Source organism: Scyliorhinus canicula, chromosome 17, assembly GCF_902713615.1.
Source record: "Scyliorhinus canicula chromosome 17, sScyCan1.1, whole genome shotgun sequence".
Taxonomy (NCBI): Eukaryota; Metazoa; Chordata; class Chondrichthyes; order Carcharhiniformes; family Scyliorhinidae; genus Scyliorhinus; species Scyliorhinus canicula.
The window spans coordinates 123,075,458-123,095,221 of record NC_052162.1 but is presented as its reverse complement, the minus strand read 5'-3'; the positions used below and the strand labels follow the sequence as shown (position 1 = coordinate 123,095,221).

The window sequence follows — 19,764 nt, the reverse complement described above, 5'->3', positions numbered from 1 at the left end:
TAATCTCACCTAAACTTTTTGCACACAAGGGACAATTTATCATGGTCAATCCACCTAACTTGCACATCTTTGCACTGTAGGAGGAAACCGGAGCACCCGGAGGAAACCCATGCAGACATGGGGAGAACATGCTGACTCCGCACAGGCAGTGAACCAAGCCGGGAATCAAATCTGGGACACTGGAGCTGTGAAGCAACTGGGCTAACAACTATGCTACCTTGCTGCCCCTGATGGTCTCTTTTCTAGCCCAACAGGTTTGTTTCAAACACGAGCTTTCTGAGCACTTCTCCTTCCTCGGGTGAATTCACCTGAGGAAGGAGCAGTGCTCTGAAAGCTCGTGTTTGAAACAAATCTGTTGGACTTTAACCTGGTGTTGTAAGACTTCTTACTGTGCTCACCCCAGTGCAACACAGCATCTCCACATCATGACTCTTTTCTAGTGTTCACAATTAAAGGGCTGGTTTCCCCAGGACATGGCTGACGTGTAAGGGGACAGTAAATTAATGGAGGATTGAAATAAGTGTAGTTGTTATATTGGACAGATTAGAAATATTATTGGCTCTGTAATAAAGCACATTGATTATTATTTCTAGTTGTGTAATATCGTACTGTAGCTACATTATATATTTCCAGAAGAGAAAATGCTGGAAAATCTCAGCTGGTCTGGCAGAACCTGTGAGGAGAGAAAAGAGCTAATGTTTTTGAGTCCAGATGACCCTTTGTCAAAGCTAGAAAGGATAGAAAGTGGGAGATATTTATACTGTAGGGCGAGGGAAAGAAAGATCAGTCATAAGTACAGAAACAAAAGAAAAAGAAGGGCAACACAGTAGCACAGTGGTTAGCATTGTGGTTTCACAGCGCAGGGTCCTGGGTTCAATTCCCGGCTTGGGTCACTGTGTGGAGTCTGCACGTTTTCCCCGTGTCTGTGTGGGTTTTCTCCAGGTTCTCCGGTTCCTTCCCAAAAGTCCTGAAAGATGTGCTATTCGGTCATTTGGACATTCTGAATTCTCCCTCTGTGTACCCGAACACATGCCGGAATGTGGCGACTAGGGGCTTTTCACAGTAACTTAATTGCAGTGTCAATGTAATTCTACCTGTGACAATAAAGATCATTAAAAAAATAAAGATTATAATGGCAGTCCCCAGAGAGAATAAAAAGTGAGAAAGACCAAACAGCAGAGAAACTAAAATCAGAAGGTAAGCTGTGACAGATGTAGATGTGGGGGGAGGGGGGCATGGTTGGGAGGGAGGTAAAATGAGAAAAGGTGGGAAGCGGGATGCAAAGGGGACAAAAGGTAAAGAAAGGGGTGATAAGATAGGGGGAAAGAGTGAGGGGGAAATATATATATGAAGAAAGACAAGAAAGAAATAACAGGTAATGGACAGTTAAAATGAAATGGAATGAAAACAAAGAGGTTGAGGTGGGGTAGAGCTAATCATCTGAAGTTGTTGAATCCGATATTGAGACCAGAAGGCTGTAGCGTGCCTAACTGGAAGATGATATGCTGTTCCTCCCGTTTGCGTTGAGCGTCACTGGGACATTGCAACAAGCCAAGGGCAGGCATGGGAGCAGGGTCTTGTGTTAAAATGGCAAGCAGGGACAGGACGGTGGCACAGTGGTTAATCGCTGCTCCCTCACGGCGCTGAGGTCCCAGGTTCGATCCCGGCTCTGGGTCACTGTCCATGTGGAGTCTGCACATTTTCCCCGTGTCTGCTTGGCATTGGCCCTACAACCCAAAGATGTGCAGTGTAGGAGGATCGGCACGGTAAAATTGTCCCTTAATTGGAAAAAATGAATTGGGTACTCCAAATTTATATAAATAAATAAATAAAATGGCAAGCAACGGGAAGGTCAGGGTCCTGAATGCGCACAGACCGAAGGTGCCCAGCAAAGCGACCACTGCCATCTAGAAGGACAATTCCCAGGTACCTGGGAACCCCACCACCTGGAGGTTCCCTTCCAAGTCACTCACCAGACCGACTTGGAAATACATCGCCGTTCCTTAACTGTCACTGGGACAACATCCTGGAACTCCCTCGCTAACAGCACAGTGGGTGTGCAAGGAGGCCACTTATCACCACTTTCTGAAGGGTAACTTGGGATGGGCAACAAATAGTGGCCTAACAAGTGTGGCCAAATCCCGTAAATTTATTTATTTTCAAAAAGATTTAGAGTACCCAATTTTTTTTTTTCAATTAAGGGGCAATTTAGCATGGCCAATTCACTGACCCTGCACATCGTTTTATGCAGACATGGGGAGAATGTGCAGACTCCACATGGACAGTGACACGGGGCCAGGATCTTCAATGAATTTAAAGACAACGTACTGAAGCTTTGGAATTCTCTACCCCAGAGGACTGTGGAGCCTCAGTCATCAAGTATTTTCAAGACAGAGATTGACAGGTTTCTCGATCTTGAAGACAGTGAGGGAGATGGGGGATAGTGTGGGAAAGTGGTGCTGAGGTTGATCGGCCACTGATCCCATTGAATGGTTAGGCAGGCTCGATGGGCTGAATGGCCAACTGCAGCTCCTATTTGTTATGATCTCTATGTCCAGGACAGGAATCAGTGAGCAGGGATCTGTCAATCAGCCTGAATCAGCACCTTCAGGAGAATTGGGAGGGTGAATATTAGATGCAGCGGAGTGAGAATGGAGAGAGAGTGTGTGGGATGGAGATTTACAGCTTTTGGGGAACGAGAGAGGAAAGAATGTTCCTGAGAATTTAAAATAATCTGTTCTGAATTTCTATCCTGTACTGACTGTCATGTCTTTTGTAAACTCCTTTTACAGGATGTTAAAAGGATGGGATTTACAGACAGAAATCTCAAACGTCACGTCTCGTTCTGACAGTCACTCGTTTCATCGGCCATTATCTAGAAGGAGTAATGTTTGCCCAAACTGTTGGCTTCAAAAGATTTTCAACATCATTGTGACTGGAAAAGCACCAAGACACACGCACTGACTGTGGAAAGAGCTTTAACCAGTTACACAGCCTGAAGTAACATCACACCATTCACAGCGGGGAGAGACCGTACACGTGTTCTGTGTGTGGTCAAGGCTTCAACTGATGGAGAGACTCGAGGAAACCCAAAATATGGAGAAACGGTGGAAATGTGGGGACTGTGGGAAGGGATGCAGATCTCCATCAGAGCTGGAAGCTCATCGACGCAGTCACACTGGGGAGAGGCCATTCACCTGCTCTCAGTGTGGGAAGGGATTCACTGAGTTATCCAGCCTGAAGAAACACCAGCGAATTCACACTGGGGAGAGGCCATTCGCCTGCTCTCAGTGTGAGAAGGCATTTGCTCGGTTATCCCTCCTGCGGAGCCACCAGCGAGTTCACACTGGGGAGAGGCCATTCACCTGCTCTCAGTGTGAGAAGGGATTCACTCAGTTATCCAATCTGAAGAAACACCAGCGAATTCACACCAGGGAGAGGCCGTTCACCTGCTCTCAGTGTGAGAAGGGATTCACTGAGTTATCCAGCCTGAAGAGACACCAGCGAGTTCACACAGGGGAGAGGCTGTTCACCTGCTCTGAGTGTGAGAAGGAATTCACTGAGTTATCCAGCCTGAAGAAACACCAGCGAGTTCACACAGGGGAGAGGCCATTCACCTGCTCTCAGTGTGGGAAGAGATACTGTGTTTCCTCGTCCCTGCTGAGACACCAACAAGTTCACAATTGATCACAGTGATGGATTCTGCAGTTATTGTTTCTGCTTCAATTACATCCAGGGCTGCATTTCGTTCTCGCTTCTCTTTCTCTCTCAGGGAATCTGAGACAGGAAAAGTGATGCAACTGTGGCGAACAAGAAATATTAAAAATTAATTAGATCAAAGGAAGAGGCTCATAAAGTGGCCAAAATAGTAGCAAGCCTGAGGATTGGGAACTTGTTTTAGAATTCAGCAAAGGAAGACCAAGAAACTGATGAAGAGAAAATCGAATATGAGAGCAAACTAGCGAGAAACATAAAAACCGACTGGAAAAGATTAGCAAAGACCAATGTGGGTCCATTCCAGGCAGAGACAGGATAGTTTATAATGGGGAATAAGGAAATGGCAGAGAAACTAAACAATGTGTGTCTGTCTTCATGGAGGAAGATACAGAAATTGTCCCCAAAACATGAGAGAACCAAGGGACCAGTGAGCACAAGGAACTGAAAGAGATTAGTATTAGTGAAAACATAGCACTGGAGAAATTAATGTGGTTGGAGCTAATGAATCTCCAAAAGCTGCTGCTTTACATCCCAGAGTATTGAAAGCGGTGGCTGTAGAGATTGTGGATACATTGGTGATAATCTTTCAACATGCTATAGATTCTGGAATGGTTCCTGCAGATTGGCAGGTGGTAAATGTAACCCCACTATTTAAGGAGGGAGAGAGAAAATGGGGAACCACAGACCCATTAGCCTGACATCAGTAGGAGGGAAAATGCCACAATCTATTATAAAGGATGTGATAACATATGGATCAGGAGCAGGAGTAGGCCACTCGGCCCCTCGAGTCTACTCCACCATTCAATAAGTTCACAGCTGATCTGATTATAACCTCAAAACCACATTTTCTTCAAATGTAAACGAGAATCAAAGGGCAAAGAAGGAGGCCATTAAACCCACCATTCCCATTAACATTTCACCCCCTTGCTTGGCAATAATCTATCCAGCTCTCCCTAAAAAATATTCACAACTCTGCTTCCACTGCCCTTTAAGGAAGAGAGTTCCATAAACTCACGACCCTCGGAGAGAAAAAGTTCTCCTCTGCCTTAACCGGGCAAGCTATTACTTTTAAAGTGACTCCATTTCTAGATTCTTCCACAAGAGGAAACATCCATTCCACATCCACCCTGTCAAGGCCCTTCAGCATCTTATACAGTTCAATCAAGTCAACCAAACTCCATCGGACACAAGTCGAGCCTGTCCAATCATTCCTCATAAGACCAGCCTCCAATTCCAGGTATGAGTCCAGTAAACCTTCTCTGAACCGCTTCCAACACATTGACATCATTCCTTAAATGAGAGCAATACTGTACACAGTGCTCCAGATGTGGTCTCACCAATGTCCTGTATAACTGAAGCATAACCCCCCTACTTTTGTATTCAATTCCCCTCATAATAAACAATAACATTCTATTAGCTTTCCTAATTACTTGCTGTACCTGTATACTCGCCTTTTGTGATTCATGCTCTTGGACACCCAGATCTCTCTGAATCTCAGAGTTCTGCCATCTCTCACCAATTAGATAATAAGCTTTTTTAATCTTCCTGCCAAAATGGAAAATGTCACATTTTCCCACATAACACTAGATTTTACAGATCTTTTCCCTCTCACGTAACCTATCTATATCCCTTTGTAACCTCATGTCCTCTTCACAATTTACTTTCCTACCTATCTTTGTATCATTGGAACATAGAGCAGGAATTGGCCATTCAGCTCGTCGAGCCTGCTCCACCATTCAATACGATCATGGCTGATCATCCACTTCACTGTCTTTTCCCCCACACTATCCCCATATCCCTTTGTGTTATTGGGATTTAGAAATCTGTCAGTCTCTGCTTTAAACACACTCAATGACTGAGCTCCCCCAGCCCTCTGAGATAGAGAATTCCAAAGATTCACAACTTGTAGATTTCTATTGATCAAATGATTGCCCTGTTCTATCCCCGTATCCCTGTCAGTTTATTTCCCTCAAAAGCCCATCGAATTTCATTTTGGAAACATTCCATCATCTCCGCTTCTACCCCCCGGTAGGAAGTGGATTTCAGACATTTCCCAAATACTGCCAAACTCTGGTTCAAGTCTAAGATTTTCTTCAAATGTAAACGAGAATCAAAGGGCAAAGAAGGAGGCCATTAAGCCCACCATTCCCATGCTAGCTCTTTGAATGTTTATTTTCCTGCAGATTCTGTCCAGTTCCCTTTTGAAAGTTACAGTAGAATTTACTTCCTGCACCATTGTCAGGCAGTGAATCCCAAATCACAACAAGTCATTCTGTTTTAAATCAAATACTTTCATGAGATACTGTGTTTGGATTTTCACAGGGTATTTGAAATGTAGTGAAATACATGGTTGTTACATAAAATCAAGTCTCAGTCTTTATGAGTGATCTTCCTGAGTGGATCAAGTGTGATATATCCAAGTTTGGGGACTAGTTCTAATAATAAGTTACATTTATTTGAGCGGCACAATGGCATAGTAGTTAGCACTGTTGCTTCACAGCACCGGGGACCCATGTTCAATTCTGGCCTTTGTCACTGTCTGTGTGGGGTTTGTCTGTTCTCCCCGTGTCTGTGTGGGTTTCCACTGAGTGCCCTGGTTTCCTCCCACAGTCCTAAGATGTGTGGGTTAGGGGGATTGGTCCTGATAAATTGCCCCTCAGTGTCCAGGGATGTGCAGGTTCGGTTATGGGGTTACGGGTGAGTGGATATGGGTAGAGTGCTCTTTGGGAGAGTCGGTGCCGACCTGATGGGCTGAATGGCCTCCTTCTACACTCAAGGGATTCTGTATCTATTTTTATCACACCTTTCATGACCACACAATCTCCTAAAGCTTTTTACAGCCTTTGAAGTACTTTTGAAGTGTAGTCACTGTTGTAATGTCGGAAATTCTGGGCATGTCTCATTAATTATATTTTGTTTTAAAAATCAATCACTCGTCATCTTCACCGTTATAAGTAACAAGGTTAAGGAAGCCAAGTTAAACTCTGAAACCTGACTGGACCTTTATTTTAAAAATTCATTCTGTATAAACCAAACTGTTTCTAGAAACTGCTGAATGAGGCAAAATTGTTTAAAGTAACAAGTTATTCCAGAAGTTTGTAAAGCTACAGGGTATCATATCCTGCCAAAGCCTGGCTCAAGTCTAAGACTCATTGTTCAATCCAATCAAAGTTAGTAAGAAAGAAAGTGATTGTCTTCCATAAAACAATCTTTTTCAACCAGTGGATATTGTATTAACCAAATGTATTAATTAAAGATTACTGTATTAATTAGCTGCCAGTCAGTAACAGATGGCTGATTCAGTAATGAGCCTTAATTGATTTACAATTAATGAATCAATAATGAATCAGTAGTTATAGTGAGAGACTGGGTTTTGTTTGCTGTAAAAATGTAAAAGCTTAATTGCTGTGTCTGTACAGAATGTGATGAGGATAAATGTCCTGCAAGAGAGACCTTCAAGCTCTGATTAGCCTCAACATTTGAAACTGTCTGAATAAGGGATTGTATAGAATCAGATAAAGGGATAGTATGAAACATATCTGTTGTATTCCTGTCTGAGATAATGAGAGAAAGTGGTGTCAGTAATTGGGGATCCAATTAAATTGATCCAGTGACCAAATTGACCAATGGTCATGTTACAACAGGCCCAACTCTGATGTGAGGTAATGGTCACTTTGGGGATAAAAGCAGAGGTTCCGAAGGTCTTTCTTGCTGGCCAAGTACTGAAGATTCCCGAGGCCGAGTTCCAAGGAAATTACTGTCAAAGGAGCCAGAGAGGGTAATGCTCCTGCAGACTGATCACCTGCATGAAGTTGGAAAAGTCAATGTCTTAAAGTTTCTTTGAATAAACTTTTAAAATTTAATATAAAGTGAATTCTGTCTTTGCCTTAATTGCCTTGTCTGAACCAGTGAGTTTATTAAATGGTAAGTTGGGGATGGCTGAAATCAATAAAGTTCCGGAAATCAGAAAACGTAAATCTTCAATTTAATAACTTGCATTTCTATAGCGCCTTTCACAACTACAGGATGTCCCAAAGTGCTTTACAGCCAATGAAGTACCTTTGAAGTGGAGTCACTGTTGTCATGTCGTAAATGCAGCAGCCAATTTACACACAGCAAGATCCCACACACAGCAATGTGAGAATGAGCAGATGATCTGTTTTTAGTGATGTTGACTGAGGGATAAATATTGACCAGGACACCGGGGATAACTCCCCTGTTCTTCTTCAAAATAGTGGCTGTGGGAACTTTTACACCCACCTGAGAGGGGCAGACAGGGCCTCAGTTTAACATCTTATTTGAAAGAAGGCTGTTGTGACAGTGCAGACTCCCTCAGTGCCGGGACCAGGAATGTTGGACATGATTCTTGTTCTCGGGTCCCTGGACTGGGATTTGAATCCACAATCTTCTGACACAGGTGAGGGAGCTGCCCACTGAGCCACGGCTGACACTATCGACAATGCAAAGTTTGAAAGGGAAAGTTACCCGTTAAAACTCCCACCCTTTGTCTTCCCTCTCACCCACTTTCCCTAAAGTACATCAATGTAACATGAAAAGGGGTGGTACGGTAATAATAGAAACCCCAGTATAAATAACATGGATTTGGCAACATTGACAAATGTTGAAGTCTCGGTTTAGAGCCACAAGTTTTGGCTTCCCATTTGAGCATCGGGCACCTTTTTGTCTCTATTGCTCATCTCAATGACAGCCAGGAGACAGAGCTGGGGGCTGAATTTAGCTGAGAATAACAGAGCCTGGGCCCCAGTTGGGAAACTGCCATGGGCATTGCACTAATAGAGAGACAAGAAGGTGCTGGAGGACTGACTGGGAAATGGGCCTCCAACCAATTGTTATATCGGTCACTCAGAGCTAAAGAGAAACCCATCTCTTTAAATACATATACAGGGAAGAGGCTGCAATGAAATCTGTCCCTTTTAACCTGCACAAAAGCAGGAGGCTCAGATTCATTTCATGCGGAAGGAGACCATTTGGCCCATCATGCCCCTGCTATCTCTTTGGGAGGACTCACTGATTCATCCAACTGCTCTGCTCTTTCCCCACAGCCCTACAAATTCTTACCTTTCAAGTGTTTACCCTTTGGAAAGGTACTATTGAATCAGCTTTCAGGCAGATCAGAACAGCTACCTGTGTCAAAAAATAAAATCTCATCTACCCCCTGGCTCCTTTGCCAATTACCTTGGAGCAGTCATTTTCAAATCCAGCGGCACAACCCGTGGGTGGGTGGGTCCTGGGTGGGTATCGGGAGGGTCGTGCCATGGTGTTCCGGATCACGGGAATTGGTGCTCAACGGTGCAACCGGTTTTTAGAATGCCGGCTGTTCCCCGCGTAGGTGCCCCCTCAGCAGTGTGCAGGCCCGGAGCCCAGCGGGGTAGAACCCGGCCTCCTGATGTCAGTGCGCTGACCCAGGAGCAGAATCTTTTTTTAAATGGCTGGAGTCTTCTGTCTGGAGTGGTGGCAGACAGCAGGCCACACTGACATCACGTACTCTGGGCGCACGAGAGTGATTCTTCTATTTTGAGCTCCAGGGCCTCTGGTGAACAACCCATGAAGAAGAAGCTGCGAACAGGAACAAAGCAGCATAAAGATGAATACTTGACGTATGCGTTATTTATTGTCCCACTGCAAATCAGGATTCAAAGTGTGTTATATGCAGGGAAGCACTGGGAAATGAAAGTTAAAAACCTTCAAAACTTCAAAGACATTTGATGACGAAACATGGCGCGTTTGAGGATAAATGTCTTCATTTTTTTCAATGGATGCAGTGAGATCTTAAGTAATCTGATGAAGTCATTATCAGGAACGAAACATTGAATAACAAAGCAAGTGAGATCGTGAGGACCAAGCAGGCTCACTTGTCACATTAAAGGTCAGTGAAAATGGTGGGTCGCGAAGGTCGGCCATCGAGATAGGTCAGCCGACGTGGCTCGCAAAGATCGGCCGACGTGGGTCGCAAATTTTAGCCGATGTGGGTTGCAGAGATCGACCAGTTGGCAAAAATGGGTACTAAGTAAAAACGTTTGAAAAACACTGCCTTAGAGGGACTCACTTTTTGTTAAAGAGCCTGTCAACCCCTCTTATCCTTTATCCTTAATGTGCATCAGTCTAATCAAGAAAAGTCAACACAAATCAAAAATTTTCCTGATAAAAATTTATTAATGAAACTGAACATGGTTATAAAAAGCAGAAAATGAGTTGAGGCTCAAAGACAGCCAGAGTAAAAGGATATTTACAATGTTCTGGATCAAATGGTTTCTCTTTGGCTCCTCTGTCCCCTGTTCCTGTGACTCCCCACTTTGGGTGCAGGGCACATTCAGCCTGTTTGGGGATCGATGACTATGGAAGCTCTACGTGTTTAGGTTTGGTGATGTCAGTACATTGTAGTCACTAAAAAGAGTGGTGATTCCATGGAGAATAGTTGGAGTCAGCCACTTTATCATAATTGGCTGTTAGACTTCACCTCATTAACATATTTGTGTAATTAATAATTTGTACTGTACATAAGCTCGGTGATGAAATATCTTCAATAGCATCTCCCTTTAAGTGTCAGATACTCTAACGTAGCTTTGGACTTGTATAACAGCTTCCAGGGCCACTGGATTTCTCGATGCGCTTTCCAGCCAATGATGTACTTTCTGAAGTGTAGTCGCTGTTGTGTTGGAAACGTGGCAGCAAATTTAGGCAAAACAAGATAGGAACATAGGAACAGGAGTATGCCATTCAGCTCTTTGAACCTGCTGCCCAATTCTATAAGATCATTGCTAATCTGGCTGAGAACTCAACTCCACTTTCCTTTCTCACCCCCATAACCCTTGTCTCCTTTGTCAATAATCTGTCTAACTCTGCCCTGAATATTCAATGACCCAGCCCCACTGTTCTCTGATGAAGAGAATTCCACAGACTAAACACCCTCTGTGAGAAATACATTCTCCTCAATCACCTTCTGAATGGTGGATCTCATTTTGGTAAACTATGTCCCCTGGTTCTAGTCTCTCTCATATTTGGAAACATCCACCTAATTTCCACCCTGTTGAATCACCTTAGGATTGTAAATGTTTCTATAATATTACCTCTCCTTCCTCTGAACTCCAGTGGCTAAGGAGCTAACATGTTCCACCTTTCTGCATAAGAGAAGCCCTTCATCCTGAGAATGAGTCGAGTGATCATTCTCTGAACTGCTGTTGACACAATTATATTTTTGTGTTTTAAACAAAGTGAAGAAATAGTGCACAATATTCCCGATGTGGTCTCACCAGGGCCCTGCACAGCTGTAACTTTCGTTCCCCTTGTGGGAAACACAAATGTTTCAGTTGTTTTCCTAATCACTTAATGTACCTTCATATTAACATTTTGTGATTCCAGCACCAGGACACCCAGATCCCTCTGCAACACTGAGTATTGAAATCTCTCTCCATTTAAATAGAATTATGTTTCTCTATTATTCTTGACAAAGTGAACACATTCAAATTTCCCCACATTATATTCCATCTGCAAATTGTTGCCCACTCACTTAACCTGTCTGTATCTCTTTGTAGTCTTCCTACAACCTATTGACAGTTAACAAAATCCCACAAACAGCAAGAGGATAATAATGTTCTGTTTTTGTGATGTTGATTGAGGGATATATATTGACCCACAAATAGCGAACGTGAGCTGGGTTTAGACAGTCGTGAGACAGTTTAGTTTTACCCTACTTAACTCCCCTGCTCTTCTTCAAAAAGAATGATGTGGGATATTTTATATTCACCAAAGGAAGAAAATGGGACCACAGTTTCACACAACATTTGAAAGATGGCACCTCCAAAAGAGCAGCACTCCCTCAGCACTGCACTAGAGGGCAGCCGTGGGTTTTGTTCTCAAGTCCTGATTGAGAAATGAACTTCAAACATAGAAAAATACAGCACAGAACAGGCCCTTAGGCCCACGATGTTGTGCCAAACTTTTGTCCTAGATTAAGAGCAAATTAATCTGCACCCCCTCATTCTACTGTAATCCATGTACCTATCCAATAGCCGCTTGAAGGTCCCTAATATTTCCGACACAACTACTTCCACAGGCAGTGCATTCCATGCCCCCACTACTCTCTGGGTAAAGAACCTTCCTCTGACATCCCCCCTCTATCTTCTACCATTCTCCTTAAATTTATATCCTTTGGAACTCAGAGGCAGGAGTGTTATCCACTGAGCTCTGACTGAAAGTGAAGATGAAGAAGACTGGGAGGAAACATATGTGGAGCATCAAAACCATCACAGACCAGGTGGACCTTATGGCATGTTTATTTGATGTCCATTCCATGTCATTTCAATCAGTGGAACATTTCCGACTTGGAATTGTTGATTTCACACCAATGGATTTGCTTGGGTGCGATGCTGAAAGTGAACTGTTTCATTGTAAAATAATTTCAGCTGAGAGCCCCTGAATGAATGTGGAGAGATCACAAACAGCAGTTCTTAAAGATACACTGATCACCCAGCAATTAGCAGACACAACTGAACCACAGGAAGGACAGGACACACAGTATAAGAATATAAGAACTAGGAGCAGGAGTAGGCCATCTGGCCCCTCGAGCCTGCTCCGCCATTCAATGAAATCATGGCTGATCTTTTGTGGACTCAGCTCCACTTTCTGGAACGAACACCATAACCCTTAATCCCTTTATTCTTCAAAAAACTATCTATCTTTACCTTAAAAACATGTAATGAAGAAGCCTCAACTGCTTCACTTGGCAAGGAATTCCATAGATTCACAACCCTTTGGGTGAAGAAGTTCCTCCTAAACTCAGTCCTAAATCTACTTCCCCTTATTTTGAGGCTATGTCCCCTAGTTCTGCTGTCACCCGCCAGTGGAAACAACCTGCCCGCATCTATCCTATCTATTCCCTTCATAATTTTAAATGTTTCTATAAGATCCCCCCCTCATCTTTCTAAATTCCAACGGGTACAGTCCCAGTCTACTCAACCTCTCCTCATAATCCAACCCCTTCAGCTCTGGGATTAACCTAGTGAATCACCTCTGCACACCCTGCAGTGCCAGTACATCCTTTCTCAAGTAAGGAGACCAAAACTGAACACAATACTCCAGGTGTGGCCTCACTAACACCTTATACAATTGCAACATAACCTCCCTAGTCTTAAACTCCATCCCTCTAGCAATGAAGGACAAAATTCCATTTGCCTTCTTAATCACGTGTTGCACCTGTAAACCAACTTTCAGTGACTCATGCACTAGCACACTCAGGTCTCTCTGCACAGCGGCATGCTTTAATATTTTATCATTTAAATAATAATCCCGTTTGCTGTTATTCCTACCAAAATGGATAACCTCACATTTGTCAACATTGCGTTCCATCTGCCAGACCCTAGCCCATTCACTTAACCTATCCAAATCCCTCTGCAGACCTCCAGTATCCTCTGCACTTTTCGCTTTACCACTCATCTTAGTGTCATCTGCATACTTGGACACATTGCCCTTGGTCCCCAACTCCAAATCATCTATGTAAATTGTGAACAATTGTGGGCCCAACACGGATCCCTGAGGGACATCACCAGCTACTGATTGCCAACCAGAGAAACACCCATTAATCGCCAGTCTTTGCATTCTATTAATTAACCAATCCTCTATCCATGCTACTACTTTACCCTTAATGCCATGCATCTTTATCTTATGCAGCAACCTTTTGTGTGGCACCTTGTCAAGGGCTTTCTGGAAATCCAGACATACCACATCCATTGGCTCCCCATTATCTACTGCAGTGGTAATGTCCTCAAAAAATTCCACTAAATTAGTTAGGCACGACCTGCCCTTTATGAACCCATACTGCGTCTGCCCAATGGAACAATTTCTATCTAGATGTCTCGCTATTTCTTCCTTGATGATAGATTCCAGCATCTTCCCTACTACCGAAGTTAAGCTCACTGGCCTATAATTTCCTGCTCTCTGCGTACCTCCTTTTTCAAACAGTGGTGTCACGTTTGCTCATTTCCAATCCACCGGGACCACCCGGTATGCAATTCAAATGCGGTTCATTTGACCTGAATCCAGAATTTTAAACTCCATCTCAGTTACAGGAGTCTCTAACGTCAGCAAAAATAAGCCCCAACCTTCAGCATCAATAAGGTTTGGGACAGCAACAACAGCAGAATCACTCTTTGTCTCAAACAATAAATCTGTGTCCTCAATCTCTACCTCCTCCCTACTGGTTGTAACACGACTTCATCCCACTCTCCTCCTCCTGCTTTTCCCTCAATTCTCCTTCCCTGAAGGTGCTGACTCTCGGGTTCAGTTTCACGCTCACATATTCCCTCCCCAATATGTCACCCAGATGTCTAAAACTTTACACCTGAAGTTAACAAACTGTTCTGCAAAGGGAGACGTCACAGTCAAATCCAGTGACTTTGTGTCAGGGTTGGGTCCCTCCCCCTCCCGTACCCCCACTTTTCATCCCAGTCCCAGGAGTTTGGAGACTGGGTTCCAGATGAGTAATGGCGGCCCCGCATCCCACAATTCCCCGGACTGGAGAAACGGCTCTATCCGCCGCATGGGTAGGTGGCCCGGGACTGCGCATGTCCAAGGGAGAGGGGAAGCTGCGCATGTGCAGGGAGGAGTCAACAACCTGACCTTCCTGCTGAGGTTCTGACCAATGAGGAGAATTGGAGGTCCTCCAGCCAATCAGCGCGCGGGCTTTGTATGAATGAAAATTGAGTTTCACAGACGGAAAATTCTTCCTGTCTCCAACATTTATGAGTAAAACACTTTATTTTCTCCCCCTTTCCAATTTTTTTCTCATTCTGACCTTCAACTGGTGACTTGCAGCAACTGAAGGGAAAGGAAGTGAATCCAGGGAGGGTGCAGACTCTGCAAAGTTTGGAACCAGGTTCCGTCCCAGCCCTGGGTCACATTCCGTGTGGAGTTTGCACATTCTCCCGTGTTTGCTTCGGTCTCACCCCCATAAACCCAGAAACATGTGCAGAATAGGTGAATTGGCCATGCTGGATTGCCCCTTGATTGGAAAAAAAATTAATCGGGTACTCTGAATTTAATTTTTTTTAAAACATGTATTGTAGCTACATTATATATTTCCAATCATCTCTTTCCTCTGAGGATTGTTTGTCTCTAGATTTCTCTTCCACGGGGATCAGTGGAATTGAATATTTCAAGGATGAGTTCTACCAATTTCCGATTGATAAGGAAGTCGAGGGTTATGGGGACTATGCAGCAAAACTAAGAATTTTCTACCCCAGAAGAGTGTGGAGCCTCAGTCATTAAGGATTTGCAAGATAGAAATTGATAGGTTTCTAGATATTAAAGATATCAACGGATGTGGGGCATAATGTTGGAGAATGATGCTTATGTAGATCGGCCAATGATATTGAATGAAAGCAAATTACTGCAGATGCTGGAATCAAAAACAAAAGAGAAAATGCTGGAAAATCTCAGCAAGTCTGGCAGCATCTGCAGGGAGAGAAAAGAGCTTTTTTGAGTCTGATGACTCTTTGTCAAAGCTAACAGACAGAGAAAATGGGAAGTATTTATACTGTGGAGTGACAATGAAAATGAAATGAAATGAAAATCGCTTATTGTCACGAGTCGGCTTCAGTGAAGTTACTGTGAAAAGTTCCTAGTCGCCACATTCCGGTGCCTGTCCGAGGAGGCTGGTACGGGATCGAACTTGCTCAGAATATAAAAACAGACAGTAAAAGTTTTTACAAATATATAAGACAAAAAAGAGTGGCTAAGGTAAATATTGGTCCTTTAGAGGATGAGAAGGGAGTTTTAATAATGGGAAATGAGGAAATGGCTGAGGAACTGAACAGGTTTTTTGGGTCGGTCTTCACAGTGGAAGACACAAATAACATGCCAGCGACTGATAGAAATGAGGCTATGACAGGTGAGGACCTTGAGAGGATTGTTATCACTAAGGAGGGAGTGATGGGCAAGCTAATGGGGCTAAAGGTAGACAAGTCTCCTGGCCCTGATGGAATGCATCCCAGAGTGCTAAAAGAGATGGCTAGGGAAATTGCAGATGCACTAGTGATAATTTACCGAAATTCACTAGACTCTGGGGTGGTCCCGGTGGATTGGAAATTAGCAAACGTGACGCCACTGTTTAAAAAAGGAGGTAGGCAGAAAGCAGGAAATTATAGGCCAGTGAGTTTAACTTCGGTAATAGGGAAGATGCTGGAATCTATCATCAAGGAAGAAATAGCGAGACATCTAGATAGAAATTGTTCCATTGGGCAGACGCAGTATGGGTTCATAAAGGGCAGGTCATGCCTAACTAATTTAGTGGAATTTTTTGAGGACATTACCAGTGCAGTAGATAACGGGGAGCCGATGGATGTGGTATATCTGGATTTCCAGAAAGCCTTTGACAAGGTGCCACACAAAAGGTTGCTGCATAAGATAAAGATGCATGGCATTAAGGGTAAAGTAGTAGCATGGATAGAGGATTGGTTAATTAATAGAAAGCAAAGAGTTGGGATAAATGGGTGTTTCTCTGGTTGGCAATCAGTAGCTAGTGGTGTCCCTCAGGGATCCGTGTTGGGCCCACAATTGTTCACAATTTACATTGATGATTTGGAGTTGGGGACCAAGGGCAATATGTCCAAGTTTGCAGATGACACTAAGATGAGTGGTAAAGCAAAAAGTGCAGAGGATACTGGAAGTCTGCAGAGGGATTTGGATAGGTTAAGTGAATGGGCTCGGGTCTGGCAGATGGAATACAATGTTGACAAATGTGAGGTTATCCATTTTGGTAGGAATAACAGCAAACGGGATTATTATTTAAACGATAAAATATTAAAGCATGCCGCTGTTCAGAGAGACTTGGGTGTGCTAGTGCATGAGTCACAGAAGGTTGGTTTACAAGTGCAACAGGTGGTTAAGAAGGCAAATGGAATTTTGTCCTTCATTGCTAGAGGGATGGAGTTTAAGACTAGGGAGGTTATGTTGCAATTGTATAAGGTGTTAGTGCGGCCACACCTGGAGTATTGTGTTCAGTTTTGGTCTCCTTACTTGAGAAAGGACGTACTGGCGCTGGAGGGTGTGCAGAGGAGATTCACTAGGTTAATCCCAGACCTGAAGGGGTTGGATTATGAGGAGAGGTTGAGTAGACTGGGACTGTACTCGTTGGAATTTAGAAGGATGAGGGGGGATCTTATAGAAACATTTAAAATTATGAAGGGAATAGATAGGATAGATGCGGGCAGGTTGTTTCCACTGGCGGGTGACAGCAGAACTAGGGGACATAGCCTCAAAATAAGGGGAAGTAGATTTAGGACTGAGTTTAGGAGGAACTTCTTCACCCAAAGGGTTGTGAATCTATGGAATTCCTTGCCCAGTGAAGCAGTTGAGGCTCCTTCATTACATGTTTTTAAGGTAAAGATAGATAGTTTTTTGAAGAATAAAGGGATTAAGGGTTATGGTGTTCGGGCCGGAAAGTGGAGCTGAGTCCACAAAAGATCAGCCATGATCTAATTGAATGGCGGAGCAGGCTCGAGGGGCCAGATGGCCTACTCCTGCTCCTAGTTCTTATATTCTTATGAACCATGCTGCTGGCCTGCTTTAAAAGCCAGCGATTTAGCCCAGTGAGCTAAACCAGCCCCACATGAAATGATTCATATCCACAGAAACCCCGGGAAACTGGGTGCTAATGGCCACAGAAACCAAGGGGAAAGAGTGTGAATGGCAGTCCCCAGAGAGAATAAAAGATTCCAGGCTTGTGTCCCTGTCTGTGTGGAGTCTGCAAATTCTCCCCGTATCTGTGTGGGTTTCCACCAGGTGCTCCGGTTTCCTCCCACAGTCCAAAGATGTGCCTGTTCAGTGTTAGGAGGAAGAAGCAGTGCTCCGAAAGCTAGTGTTTGAAGCAAACATGTTGGACTTTAACCTGCTGTTGTAAGACTTCTTATTGTGCTCACCCCAGTCCAACGCCGGCATCTCCACATCATGCTAGGTGGATAGGCTACGCTAAAATGTCTTTAGTGTCCAAAAAATAAGGTTAGGTGGGGTTACTGGGATAGGGTGGAGGTGTGGGCTTAGGTAGGGTGCTCTTTACAAAGGTCGGTGCAGACTCAATGGGCCAAATGGCCTCCTTCTGCACTGTAAATTCGATGATTACCCCAGGCCCTGCCCACCTGGCCAGACTCTCCACCTCGCCCTCCTTTTGTTACCATCAATCCCCTCACCCCTCCCAGAATCCCCCTCATCCACTTCCTGTTGCAAACACCTCAACCAATATTGATCCCCTCCCCCATCATTCACACCTCCCAGGTCCATTGAAAGCTGTTTGGCCAGGTTCCAATGACCACAGCCCCTCCCCACCACACTCCCGTTCACCAGCCAACCTACGTTTCCTTGTGTGGTGACCCCTGCGAGAGCCCGCGTGGTACCCTAGCAGTACGCCTGCCAGCCTGACAGTGCTACCTGGGCACCCCAGAATTGCCATGCTGGCACCTGGGTGGCACTGCTAGGGTGCCTACATGGCATTGCTAGGATGCCAAGCTCAAAACCTTCTCCTTCACGTGGTAGCTGTGGAAGCCGACTACAACCGCCCGTGGTGGCTCATTCACTCCAGACTTCGGCCTGAGTGACCGATGTGACCTGTCTAACCCGTAGCACGTGCATCTTCTTCCTCCCCCACTAACTCAGCAAAAATCTTTGCAAAGTACTCGGTCGGCCTCAGGCCCTCCACTCCTCAGGCAGGCCCATGATTTTCATATTTTCCCTCCTTGACCAGTTCTCTAGGTCCCCTACCTTCCCTCTGAACCTTTGTTAACCCTCCATTACTCTCTCCACAGCTCCTCACCCATCGAGGTGAACTGTTTCTGTGTAGTGACAGTGTCTCCTCCACCCCCTTCAACTTCTCTCCTTGCTCCCACACTTCGACCGACATCTTCATCTCTGCCACCTTTACCAGGGCAATCGCCTCCTCCACCCACTCTAAAGTGAAGCCAGCATCTCCCTCTGAAGCACCTCCAAATGCTTGGCAAACAGCCTTTCAAACTGTAGCGATAAGACCCTGTTTGTGTTAAAATAACTGATTGCAGGCATGATGGGAAGGTTTTGGTCAACTTGAAATGATACCTGTTATCTTTTGACCGGTGACCTATTTAGAGTCTGCGATGCACTGATGGAAAAGATTGTGAAATGCCGAGCAGAGCCTGAGTTGAGACCTTTAACCACAATGTCTGACGAATGGCTCTATGGTTAGAAGAAAGATGTCGTTCAACAGTTCGAAGTAGAGTAAATTTGACCTGTCTGGGACACGGGTCAGAAGGAGTCTAAGAACCAAGCATTGAAGATTCCGTTTCAGCAACGACCGAGGATCAGCCAGGACAAATGGGTGATGGCTCAGAGAATAGAACAGACCACCAAGAGGAATATGGGTGATTCAGTTCAAAGGGGTAATATCTACTTATGTCTGAAGCTCTGACATCACCTCGGTCAGAGTTTCCCCGGTGAGGGGTGCGGCCCCACCCGACGACCCAGCCCCCGCCATCTTCCTTCCTGCAGGACTCACAGCAGCACTCGCCGGCGGACCTTCACTCACCCCCTTCTTTCGAGCACCTTTCCTCTGGGACTTCGTCAGCCTCCTTATGACTTCCCACAACAACTCATCTAAAAACTACCCGAAACTGGACATAAAAGTCCAAAATCTGGGCCTCTCACAGGAGCCACTTAACGTGTGACATCCACCGACATGTTGTCACCGGAAGTCCCCGGAATGAACAATATCAATATGACACCAGCATCAACATATTAACGACAGGCCATTCATCTGCTCTGTCTGTGGACAGAGCTTCTCTCAGTCAGGCAGCCTGCTGGCACTGGGGAGAGGACATTGAAAAATGTTCCAGGAGTGGGATGGAATTCAGCCAATCCTCCAGCCTGTTGACACACCAGCGAGTTCAAACTGGGGAGCTGCTGTTTACATGTTCTCTGTGCGGATAGAGAGTCACTCACTCATCTCACTTCCTGACACACCAGCCACTTCATCTTTGACTGCAGGGGCTGGACTCTGCTGAGGGAAAT

At 44.7% G+C, this 19,764-nt stretch overlaps 1 protein-coding gene across 1 annotated transcript in view; it reads right to left on the bottom strand.

Annotated features, from left to right (window-relative positions):
- Positions 1 to 19,764, bottom strand: part of LOC119951581 (zinc finger protein 229-like) — an 80,357-nt gene that overhangs the window by 33,291 nt on the left and 27,302 nt on the right. The window contains exon 3 of the mRNA XM_038774766.1: positions 3,643 to 3,800. Within this exon, the coding sequence (XP_038630694.1) occupies positions 3,643 to 3,800 (158 nt within the window). The remainder of the gene's footprint in view (positions 1 to 3,642; positions 3,801 to 19,764) is intronic.